The 13,278-nt window shown below is 35.9% G+C and overlaps 1 protein-coding gene and 1 long non-coding RNA gene across 12 annotated transcripts in view; both read right to left on the reverse strand.

Annotated features, from left to right (window-relative positions):
* The window catches only part of LOC123878122 (hemicentin-1), a 507,061-nt gene that overhangs the window by 230,968 nt on the left and 262,815 nt on the right, over nucleotides 1-13,278 (reverse strand). For all 11 annotated transcript variants that reach the window (XR_006798755.1, XR_006798757.1, XR_006798756.1 and 8 more), the window contains exon 3: nucleotides 1,235-1,406. Coding sequence is in view for 8 of the 11 variants with exons in the window: in XM_045925206.1 (XP_045781162.1) it covers nucleotides 1,235-1,406 (172 nt within the window). In the remaining 3 variants the exon portion in view is untranslated. The remainder of the gene's footprint in view (nucleotides 1-1,234; nucleotides 1,407-13,278) is intronic.
* On the reverse strand, nucleotides 10,019-11,607 carry LOC123878135. Its single transcript, XR_006798759.1, has 2 exons — nucleotides 11,382-11,607; nucleotides 10,019-11,070 (listed from the first exon to the last, which is right to left on the reverse strand). It is a non-coding gene; the product is annotated as an uncharacterized LOC123878135 (long non-coding RNA).

Raw genomic sequence — 13,278 nt, forward strand, 5'->3', positions numbered from 1 at the left:
TATGTACAACCATACGACTATATTGGTAGTATTCACTCATTTATGACCCAACTAGCTGGTGCCCGCGATTTCGTTCGCGTGGATGTAGATTTTTTTAAAATTCCCATAGGAACTCTTTGATTTTCCGGGATAAAAAGTAGCCTATGTACTAATCCAGGGTATAATATATCTCCATTCTAAATTTCAGCCCAATCCGTCCAGTAGTTTTTGCGTGAAGGAGTAACAAACATACACACACACACACACACACACACATACAAACTTTCTCCTTTATAATATTAAGTGTGAAGTGTGATTTGGGCCCCCGTTGCTAATTTTATGCTAACTAGTCAGTTAACTACGTTAGAGATTCCACCCTTGAAAGTTATCAGCTCTTTTCTAGTTACTGTAACCTTCACTTGTCGGGGGTGTTATAAATTTTTAATTTACACTTGTATCATTTACATAACCATAACTTGTAAGGTCGCAAACACAGATGCAATACCTATTTCTTTAATCTTATAATCCGATGAGAGGTTGCCCATGGGAATGTGAGCAAACTATAAAATATTCTTCTTATTTAAAAATAAAGTATTCATTTTTTTAATATTATGATTAAGGATAATATCATATTCTTCCATCCTTTGAGACAGAGGACATGTAAACCCGAGTATCTGCCCTATACCATTTTATACTGTGCTTCATAGGATTATTATTTTATCCTATCGACTATCAGGTTTTCTAATAAACGGACGGACTGATATCCGAAAGGTTATATATAGGTTCAAATACTGACCTTAAAATCTTAGTATGTATGTCTGTAACATATTATAATTCAAATTCAAATTCAAAATGTTTTGTTTTTTATTCAATTAGACTTTTTTATTTAATTAGATTCGAAAGAACTTGTAAAAGTCTAATTGAATATAATATACTTAGTGCTAGTTACATATTGCATATTTGGGAAATATTTAGTCAGGTTTGATTAGTACTTTTTTTTAAACAATGTTAGCCATCCTAATCATGACTAATACTCCACTTTCCCCTCCAATTAAGCGTAAAGCTTGTGCCAGGAATGGATACGACAGTTAATAGTGTAACGGGTGGGGTTTGAACCGCGGACCTTTCGGAATTCAGTCCGCTCCTCAACCGTTGAGCTATCGAGGTTCTACTTTCTATCTAGCTATTTTATATTTAACTTATATTCTGTGTTATCCTAAACAACATTTTTTTTTTTATTATATGCTATTATTACCTGTTCATCATATCGCCCTCAGGCCGGTTGATGGCGGCATCCTTCGAGGCGGAATACACGTAAACTCGCGTATCTGCCTTATACCACTTTATACTGTGCATCTCTCCACACGACTTCCCGTCTATGCGACATCGGAGTCGTGCCGTATTGCCGACCAGCGCTGATGCATGATCTGTGAATAAAGAAAACATAGAATTAGTTTCATGTAACATAGTACTTTGAACTCAGCGTGTTATGGAGCGGGCTATGTTGGGGATCTCTCTGAGGGACAAAATTCGTAACGAGGAAATCTGTAGGAAAACCAGAGTGACTGACTTAGCTCAAAGAATTAGCCAGCTGAAGTGGCAGTGGGCAGGCCACGTCTGCCGCAGAACTGATGGCCGCTGGGGCAGACGAGTTCTGGAGAGGAGACCGCGTATCAGCAAGCGCAGTGTGGGACGACCTCCGACCCGCTGGACGGACGACCTTAAGAAGGTAGCGGGAAGTGGGTGGATGAGGAAGGCGGAGGATCGAGTGTGGTGGCGCGCTCTTGGGAAGGCCTATGTCCAGCAGTGGACGCAAACAGACTAATTGATTGATTGTACATTGTACTAGTTTATGCCCGCGACTTCGTTCGCGATGACTACACAAATTTCGACCCCCTGTTTTATCCATAATAATGGCAAAAAACCAGCCAAGTGCGAGTAAGACTCGCGCACTGAGGGTTCCGTACTCGGGTAATTCCAACATTTTGCACGATAAATCAAAAACTATTATTTATAAAAATAAATAAAAATCTGTTTTAGAATGTAAAGCCCTTTCATATGATAACCTATAGCTATCTTACTTTGAAAATTGAAACACATTTTTTTTTAAATGATGTAACAAATTCGCGGTTTTCAGATTTATTCCTGTATACTTGTGCTATAAGACTGCCAAATTTCATGATTCTAGGTCAACGAGAGGTACCCTATAGATTTCTTGACAGACACGACGGACAGACAGACAGACAACAAAGTGATCCTATACGGGTTCCTTTTTCCTTTTGAGGTACGGAACCCTAAAAAATGTTCAATATGTACCTATATCCCATTTAAACCCAATTGTTTGTTGTTACAGGAAATAAACAATGATATATTGAAACATAACCGGGTATTTCAAACCGATTATCCCAACATTGACCTATATTAATCCGGGTATATCCGGATATCAACCGTTACCCGTGTCCACTCCAATTAAAAAGTGGATTGTCGTTATTTAAAACTACGGTGCATTCGTTTTGTCTCTGTTAACTTTAAAAAATTGAGTATTTATTGTGAAGCCATGCAGTGAGAGCAAAAAAAGCATTTTTTCTGCTTTAACTGAATGTCAGCGATAGTAGAATACCTATGGAATTAACAGTAAAATACAATATTGATAACGAACTTAATCTACATTCATCTAAAATAATATTTTTAACCCCCGACCCAAAAAGAGGGGTGTTATAGGTTTGACGTATGTATATGTGTGGCATCTGTGGCATCGTAGCTCCTAAACTAAGGAACCGATTTTAATTTAGTTTTTTTTGTTTGTATTGATTTTTGGCTTGATCGAGAGTGTTCTTAGCTATAATCCAAGAAAATCGGTTCAGCCGTTTGAAAGTTATCAGCTTTTTTTCTAGTTATTGTAACCTTCACTTGTCGGGGGTGCTATAAATTTTTAATTTACACTTGTAGACATATTTAATTCAACTAGATGTTCCGCAAATTCTCCCGCATGGGTTTTTCAAAAATCCCGTTAGAAAGATTTGATTTTTTTAAAGAAATAAATAAATAAAATATTTTTTATTCAATTAAACTTTTACAAATACATACTTTTGAATCGTCAAATTCATCTACCACTGCTTAGGAATGCCTTTCCTACCGAGAAGAACTAGCAAGAAATTCGGTGGTTGCTCTTTTCAAAGATAACAATTAGCTTATAGGTACTCGTATGTCATTCTATAGATCTTTAAATAATTTCATACAGGAAATGGCGTCGATCAGTTGCTCTGTTATAGCGTGATTGAAGGTGAAACCAATAGCAAACACACTTTCACATAATGATTAGGCTTAGGTAATCAATTTATATACGTAGGTAGTGACTAGAAAATTAATGATATTCACGCCAGCGAATTCACTCCAACGAATCATTACTTCATGTTATTATAAATAAATACTATAAAATAATATTATAAAATAATATAGTGTGTTTATTCGTTGGTTTATGAGTTTGTTCTTCAATCACGCTGCAATTTGGCGCAACGAATCGACGTGATTTTTTGCACGGGTAGGTATAGAAACAATGGCTACTTTTTATACTGGGAAATCCCAGAACTCCGGGATTTTCGAGAACCTAAATCCACGCGAACGAAGTCACGGGCATCAGTTAATCAAATATAAATCAGGGTTTCAAAATAAAGAATCAAAGATGATATTATTATCATCAAAAAAGCGTAAATGTAAATAAACGTAAAAGCCTACCTATAATTTTCGGATGAAAGGGAAGACGCAAATTGTATCAAACCAATCCAAACATATTAAGCAAAGTGAACATCGCCTAATTCGCCCGAGATAAAGTTACGTAACCAATGAAATTGCGTTTAGCGGAGGTTCTTTCTGACACTGGCTCCATACAAACGTAAGATTCTCGTTCAGATATTAATCAATCAAGCTCAATGAAACTTTGTAGATATGTCCTAGGAACTAATTAATATCCCATATCTGTGGATTGCCAGCTTTCCGTAAAAAAATAACTGATTTAAAGTTACACGGGTTTAATTTAAAACTTCGTGTGTAAACTTTCGAGACCATGTAACTTTGAAACTAAATATTTAAACGGAAATCTGGCAAATTACACTATTAATTAATTTTTTACGCATTACAAAAATTACTTCTCATGCTTACCTGCCTATATTTTTGTTTTGCTTTGTACGTGTTTTTAAATAAAAGTATATACAATTAAAAATTTCATTGAATTAGTTAGTATCAATTCAAATGAGAACCAAACTACGTTTGTGAGGAGTTCACTACGAATGAACTCCTCTTAAGCAGTTTCCCGTAAAATCCTATTTTACAGAATAAACAAGAAAATTCTCTGATAACAGGATCGCGGTTTTCTTGGAATAAAATCTCCGCTTGCAACCCTGTAGAATGGTGAGTGGTTAGTGCGGTTACATACTAGCGTTTTTTCTGCGCGTTTTACGCTTATTTCGGCACTAGAGGATGCTAGATTTAGTTTAGTTTTTAAAGATCCCGTGGGAATTCTTGATTTTCCGGGATAAAATGTAGCCAATGTCGTTCCCGGGATATAAGCTAACCCTGTACCAAATTTCGTCAGAATCGGTTAAACTGTTGGGCCGTGAAAAGCTCAATGCGGGTTTGAAAAGTACTAAATCATTAAAACTACAAGATAAGGCAAATGGTTATTTGCATTATCCAATTTCATTTGAATATTAAGCAACCAAAGCCCATGAAATTTTGCAGACATATTCTAGAAACTAATATCTATGTCTGTGGTTTTCCAGATTTCTGTTAAAATATTCGGTTTCAAAGTTACGCGATCTTAAAATTTTTCATACAAATCTTTGATCCCCTGTAATTTTAAAACTACATATTTTTCGAAAAATCTAAAACACCACAGACACAGATATTAGTTTCTAGAATATGTCTGCAAAATGTCATAGACTTTGGTTGCTTAATATTTAAATGAAATTGGAACTACGATTGTATGAAACGAGTGTCGGAGAGAGCCCTGTTAAGCTATTTCGCGTAAAATTCTATTTCCAGAATCAACAAGAAAATTCTGTGGAAGCAGGATTACACTTTTTCTTAGAATAAAATCTCTGCTGTGTTAACAGCCTGGTAGAATGGTGGGTGGTTAAAGTATTATGCTGCAGCGGTTCGGAGTAAACATAAAACGAATTTCGTTTAAAGGAGCGTGACTAAATTGTCGATATTGCTTGTTGTTTTGTGGTGTTGTTAATTTTTAAAGTATAGTTCTAAGATAAAACTTTATAGCTAACAGACTGATGGGAGAATTCCAAAGAAAACATAGTAAACTATACAATAACTAGATGATGCCCACGACTTCGTCCGCGTGGATTTAGGTTTTTTTTAATCCCGTGGATACCTACTTTCTAATTTTCCGGGATAAAAAGTTGTCAGTCAGTTTACGCGATTCAAGCTACCTCTGAACCGATTTTCCTATTAATTCGTTTAAACGGATGGGTCTTTAAGAATCCCGTGGGAACTCTTTGATTTTCCGGGATAAAAGTAACCTATGTCCTTTCTCGGGATGTAAGCTGACTCTGTACCTAATCCGTTTTTCCTTTTGAGGTACGGACCCACAGACCACTTGCCTAATACGGACCCCTAAAAATAATGAAATCGCTGTCAGCTTGTGAATTACAATAATATCATAACCTTGTTTGGTGGTGCGCGTGACACATGTGACAAGTGATATTAGGATTATGCAACTAATAGTTACACCGCAAGTTGCATTGCAATTGACTGTGTGGAATGTTACTATTTACTGAGAGTTGCACTTTTTAACCGACTTCCTAAAAAGGAAAGTAACAGTAGTAAACAGTAGGGTTTTAACTGGGCATAGCATATTATAGTTCAAATTCAAATTCAAATTCAAATTCAAAATATTTTATTCAATTAGACTTTTACAAGTTCTTTTGAATCGTCAAAAGCATCTACCACTGGTTCGGAATGCCTTTCCTACCGAGAAGAACCAGCAAGAAACTCGGCGGTTGCTCTTTTCAATAGTACAGTGGGTATAGGTACCTATAGGTACGAAGTCGAGCGAGCTTCACTCTTGGATATCTAATTTTGTTTTAGTATGCTCGCTCGACTTCATACCTAGGTACATTACACGTGTAGCTAAACAAAACTTATTTTTTACTTTTTAGTGTTTGTGGTTTTTGAAGTCGGTTTTATTTTTAACCCCCGACCCAAAAAGAGGGGAGTCATAAGTTTGACGTGTTTATCTGTGTGTCTGTGTATCTGTGTATCTATCTGTGGCATCGTAGCGCCTAAACGAATGAACCGATTTTAATTTACTTTTTTTTGTTTGAAAGGTGGCTTGATCGAGAGTGTTCTTAGCTATAATCCAAAAAAATTGGTTCAGCCGTTTAAGAGTTATCAGCTCTTTTCTAGTTTTCTTGTAGAAAAGAAGGTTAGATAACCGTTAGGTTCATAATATTATGTCAATTGACAAATGTCAAGCTGTCAAGATGGACGTTGCCTAGATACAAAATTATTTATTTGAAAATGATGTTTTGGAAAACTCAAATACTTTGTCGGGGGTGTTATAAATTTTTAATTTACACTTGTTCTTTTTATTGTTACGGGTTGTGGAGCTGCAGTGGCAATGGGCAGGAACATATTTCGAAAAACTGATATACGTTGGGGTCCCAATGTGATAAATTGGTGACCTCGCATTGGAAAACGCAGCGTTGGAAAACCCCGACTACGTTGACAGGCGACTTCAAATGAGTGACAGGGAGCCACTGGATTTAACAGGGCTCTCTCCGTCACTTACTCCATACAATCGTAGTTCCAATTTCATTTGAATATTAAGCAACCAAAGTCCATGAAATTTTGCAGACATATTCTAGAAACTGATATCGGTGCCTGTGGTGTTTTAGATTTTTCTAAAAATATGTAGTTTTAAAATTACAGGGGCTCAAAGATTTGTATGTGAATTTTTAAGACCGCGTTTTTAGGAACCATCCTCATTATTATCTAGTTTCATATAAATCGGTCAAACGGATGGGCCTTTAAGAATCCCGTGGGAACTCTTTGATTTTCCGGGATAAAAAGTAACCTATGTCCTTCCCCGGAATGTAAGCTAACTCTGTACCCATCGAAATCGGTTAAACTGTTGGGCCAAGAAAAGCTAGCAGACAGACAGACACTTTCGCATGTACTATATATTGCTATGGAAGTATGGATGGTAACTATGTAGTCAAAACACCATTTAACTTTTCAAACACGGGCAGTAGCAGAAAATCTCTCACGAGTTAGATTAAGCCGCCAGAGAGCCAAGTTGCAGCTAAGCCTTGCCTTAGCACCCAAGGCACGTCTCTTACAAGTTAATAATAGCGCATGATACTATAAAAATATCAATGGACTCCATATAAGTAGTATTACGTATGGACGGTAAAATAAAAATCAATAAATAAATAAAAAAATTAAAAATATGCACGATAAATCAAAAACTTGCAACTATGCAAGATAATTCATAAAAATAAATAAAAATCTGTTTTAGAATAAACAGGTAAAGCCCTTTCATATGCCACTTGATATATGTAGAACTTATCTTACTTTGAAAATTGGAACATAATGAAATTTTTTTTAATGATGTTACGACAAGTTCACGGTTTTCAGATTTATTCCTTTACTTGTGCTATAAGATCTACCTACCTATCAAATTTCATAATTCTAGATCAAAGGGAAGTACCCTATAGGTATTCTTGACAGACGCGACGGACGGATGGACGGACACACACACAGACAACAAAGTGATCCTATTAGGGTTCTGTTTTTCCTTTTGAGTACGGAACCCCAAAAATGAGCTTTATAGTCACTACTGATCTAGCTATAAAACGCAGGAAATCGATAAAATTGTCATATAGGATGGATAAAATCTATTTTTTAATACTAATGACTTGAAAAATCTGTATCGCTCGCAACAAAACTTTCAAACAACTCGTATCAATCATAACATCTTGCTATTTATCGGAGATGTTAACTTGTATCTTAGGCATGTAGGGTCTGCAAAAATGATGTATTCTAAAACAAAATAAAAATAAACCGGCTAAGTGCGAGTCAGGCTCGCGCACCGAGGATTCCGTACTCGGGTATTTTTTCGACATTTTGCACGATAAATCAAAAACTATAATGCGTAAAAATAAATAAAAATCTGTTTTAGAATGTAAAGTAAAGGCCTTTCATATGATACCCCACTTGGCAGGTATAGTTATTTTACTTTGAAAATTTAAACACATTTTATTTTTCAATGGTGTAACTAAATATTCACGGTTTTCGGATTTAATCCTTTACTTGTGCTATAAGCGCTACCTATCTACCAAATATGATTCTAGGTCAACGGGAAGTACCCTATAGGTTTTCTTGACAGACACGACGGATGGACGGACGGACGGACGGATATATGTATATTCTAAAACAGGTTTTTATTTATTTTTATGCGTAATAGTTTTTGATTAATCGTGTAAAATGTCGGAAAAATTACCCGAGTACGGAACCCTCGGTGCGCGAGTCTGACTCGCACTTGGCCGGTTTTTTTTCCTCTTTCATTGATATGTTGATATGTTTTTCGTGGGATATACTTTTCTGTCAACGCTACCTAAAACGTGTCGTTCCGCAACGCCACGAACGAATGTTTAAAATTTTGTTTCTGTCACTACATTAGCAGAAGATTACAAGTTTTATCGCCCTCAGGCCGAACTTCAGTCGTTTTAACTTAATGGTACATAAACACAGCAAAATACAGGCGAAATCATTATGGAGCTACCATATTCTAGAGGCGGTGACATTTGTATACCACTACTTTTAAGTTACCATAAAAATTATCAGGAAATGTTATTTTCCTAAATGTGCAATCGAAGTAAGTCACTCAAATTTTGTTATGTGTTGAATTTTTTTTTTTTAAATTATATAGACTAGCGCTTGGCTGCAGTCAAACTTGCTAGCAAGTGATGATGCAGCCTAAGATGGAGCGCGCTTGCCTAGAAGTTGCCTATTCACTCTTGAATAGGAATAAATGTGTATAAACACTATATCGCTATGAACGAAACTACATTATATTGTCAACACTGCATACTACATGTTTTACACTAATGAATAATATTTAGACCAATCATTAATATTTTTTATTCATATGTGCTAAAAAAAACAGACCGAAAGACAGAAAGCTGAAATACCAATTTTTAACTAGAAAAATGACGGATTTTCATTCAAAATTTCATCCCTTATTTCACCCCTCGAATTTCTAGAAATTTTAATATATATGTATTTTTTTAAATCTTAAGCTCAAATATTAATTTTGCATATAAATTGAAAAATGACGGACTTTCATACAAACTTTCATCTCTATTTAACACACTTAGAGTTGCCAAAAAAAAATTCTAAGTGATTTTCTAGTTAAAATTATAAAGTTCTAATCCCAGCAAAGTAGGCTGTGCGTTGATATTTCAATCAATCAGGCAATCAAGCAGTCAGTCAGGACATAGGCTTTTATATATACACGGTGAAAATTTAGTGGTTTTAGAGCCAGGGCTATATGAACTACCCTTAAGCAATACTATCAACTAAAATTGTTTGTTTTGGAAAACTAAGCACTTTAATTATTTGATAAAAAATATTTCGACACAAACTCGAATCTGTGAGAAACATTAGTAGTAGGCGGCGAATACGCATGCGCTCTGAGTGCAGGTGCCCGCGCCGCTCTGAGTGCCGGGGCCCGCGCCGCTCTCGGTGCAAGTGCCCGCGCCGTTCCGAGTGCAAGCGCCCGCGCCACTCCGAGACAAAGCGACCTACTACTACTGGTTCGCGAATTTTCCCAAACAATAATTTCTCGATCCAATTTTTTTTATTTTAATACTAGGGTTAATATGAATGGTTGAAATGGATAGTACTGCTTGAGGCAATTCACTTCGCCACGGCTCCAAAACCACTAAATTTTCACCGTGTATACCACGGAACAGAAAAAACAGTGGAAGTGCAATGCACCAAAATTACTATAGGAACCGCTGTCGCCAAACTCATACAAATATACCGATAAACATATATTGCACTACAAAGAAACAAACCGTTTGATTTGTCGTTTTAAGTTTAGTCAAAACTAGCCTACGTCACAGATTTGGAAACAAACCCTGACGTTTTAGAAATAAGATTTATTTTGCTTTAGCGGAAGAACGTACTTACGAGCTATAGTCACACTAGATTCGATTGTCCAGTTAATTCCCCTACTTGACCATAGATGGCGGTATTCTAAGTGGTAGCAATTATAAACTTAATTGCGTTAAACATATGGTTGACATTTTCGTGATCGGTCGATTTCTAATGCTACTCAGCCAAGGCCGCACCACGTAGCTCATTGAATTATCTATCGATATCGATAGATACGCGTTATTTTGTTCATTCGCTAAAATAAAATTAGAAAAAGGTAAATATAAAATTGAATAAAAGTGCTGGTACGTGTGCATGCCTTTTACAAGTATGCACTATAAATACTGCAACGTATGAAAATAGTAAAATTTTATTTATTGCCCTTGAAATAAAACATATTTGTTAAGAAACTGGCGTTTCGAAAGTCTTATTTTTAATTTTAATAAATGATGTATGGGAACATTTATATAAATTTTTTCGACTATTGCCTTCATCAAATCGGTAACGTGATTGGACGCAAGAAATTCGCCAATTTGATGGGAGGCAATATCGTTAAATAAAAGAGTTCCTATGAACTTTCGCATTATTTGAGTTATCGCTACTTCTTTTCGAAAATCTCTGGTTGAAAATGATGTGTCACTAATGCGTCAACACAGACATCACAGTTTATTTTTTTCATTAACATTCGGGCAATGTAACCAGCAATATGGCCTATTGCTTTATTACTGAAATCAGAAAAGTGCCCTCCTAGTTCTTCAATTTCTGAATCGTCCTCAATTTGATCGTATTGTGACATATCTTGAGACATACTACTTCTGTTTATCCTTTCAACAGCTGACGAACAGTTCGGTTGGTATCCAATTAACTCTACTCGTTGCATCTATCCATTTCTCTTTGATGCTTGCATCTTTGGGAAACCTAAAAATATTTAAAATGAAGGTTAAAGGAACTACTGATGTCTATTTAGTGATCAATGCAACGTCTCACTCATTAATAAATTATAATTATTACGTTACTATTTATTTCCTTGTACCGATATAATCGATAAATTCAATATTCGACTTGGCCACATCACTACTTGAGTAGCGAAGGAGCGCTATTGAATAGAATCAATCCAAAATAAACTTTATCTTAATGGCTTAAGGTTGATTTTGACTAACCGTTCTATTAAATATTAGTAAATTGAAATAAATTAAGATTTATTAGAAAACAATGAAAATCCTACTTACCGATGATACGAAATACCTCCATTTTTAAGATTTTTTGTCCTACTATCATTTTTACACTCCAAAACGGAACAGTACGGCATTGCTAGGGCAATATGAATTTGTCGCGAGACTACCAACTCTACGCGATGTTAGAACGCGACTGGGATCAGTTTAGCGTAACGACTCTTAATTGTGGCACGCGTGCCACGCCTACTTAGCACTTCCACTGTTTTTTCTGTTCCGTGGTGTATACATAGAAGATAAAAAAAATTGTTTCTGTCTTTGAGTGTGTATAATAAAGAGAATTTCGTATATCTAATGTATGAGGTCTATGCCTCTATGGTGGATAACTCAATGGTTAAAACTGTTATGTTTTCGTATAAATTGTATAAAACGCGTGACTTCTGTTCATAAATCATGAGTTTGGACATACCAAAGAGAATTCCTAAGTTCGGAGATTTATCAACGCAAAGTGGCCTCGAAATTGTATCCAATTTGAGGCGATATTAATGTGGTAGGCGAATAATATCACTTAAAAGCCAATAAAGTTGTTCTTACTTTTTCTTTTGAGGAATATCTTATATTTTTTTTAATAAAAATCGAGCAAACGAGCAGGCGGGTCACCTTATTATCACCTCAATATTTAATGATTTCAGTGCTTGACTGCACTCTCACCCGGTGGTAAGTGATGATGCAGTCTAAGATGGAAGCGAGCTAACCTGGAAGGATTATGAAAGAAAGTTTTTCATTAAACCCATACTCCTTTGGTTTCTACACAGCATCGTACCGGAACGCTAAATCGCTTTGCGGCACGGCTTTGCCGGTAGGGTGACTAGCCACGGCCGAAGCCTCCCCATTTACTTCAGTGCTTGTTTTGTGTCCATCCGAATTAGTACCAATATCCTTACTAAAGTTAATATAAACAATTCAGCATAATCCCAAACAGTTTACAACGGGGATTTCCGGGATAAATTAAATAAACTAAGGTCAGTCGACCTCTTCCCTGGTCCGGCCCGGGCCTGGAGGATTACAGATTACAGCGGTAATATTGTTAAACCTTTCACAATTACATTTGTAATACATTTCCAGTTCAGCCCCGTTTATCGGGTGATATTCAATTTGCATTTTGTTCGACACTAATCTAAGAGATAATGTTATACTGTAACGGATTTTTTCAATGCAAATTATAGTCTCGTTGTTTAGAAATGTCCTATTACTTTTTTCCTGACATAAAAGTAGGTAATGATAAAATAATAATATTGCTAGCTTGCATTTCATTGGCACGACCATCGATGTATATGGATAGGCCCTTAGAAGAAGAAAAATGCGCTCACAAGTTAAAGAGAATTGGCAAAAGTCTCTTTATCACGCATCAGTCGGCCGCACACGCTTTATCGTATCGCACGTGTTTTTGACTGTCGAAAATGCCGTCATGTGCGGTCAAATCTTGCAAAAACCGTACGGAAATCCATCAAAAAAAAGATGGAATAACATTTCACTCGTAAGTATATCGTTTTCTCATTTAATTTAACGTATAAGCTGGGTATATTTTTAATTTTGCTATGATTAAATATTTGCCGCAAAAATATCGTAAAATTGGAATACAGAAAGAATGGAGTCGTGTTATTTTTTTTGAAGTAAAACTTTTTATTCGCGTATGACAGACTACTTATGATCATGAATATATTTAACTATGATTGTATGTTTGTAAGTATTTAACTACGTATGTTTGTATATAATTAACTGTTTTACTATGTATGTATATTTGTACTAGTAGACTAGCGATGTTTCCGATATTCGCATCCTCACCCGCAATTGTGAAGGTTACGCATTGATTTGGGCATCCACATCTGCATCTACAATAATAATAATCAATGTATAGTCACGCGGATGCGGATGTTGCAAGTCGCGAAAACTA

This window comes from Maniola jurtina, chromosome 25 (assembly GCF_905333055.1).
Source record: "Maniola jurtina chromosome 25, ilManJurt1.1, whole genome shotgun sequence".
NCBI classification, from domain to species: Eukaryota; Metazoa; Arthropoda; class Insecta; order Lepidoptera; family Nymphalidae; genus Maniola; species Maniola jurtina.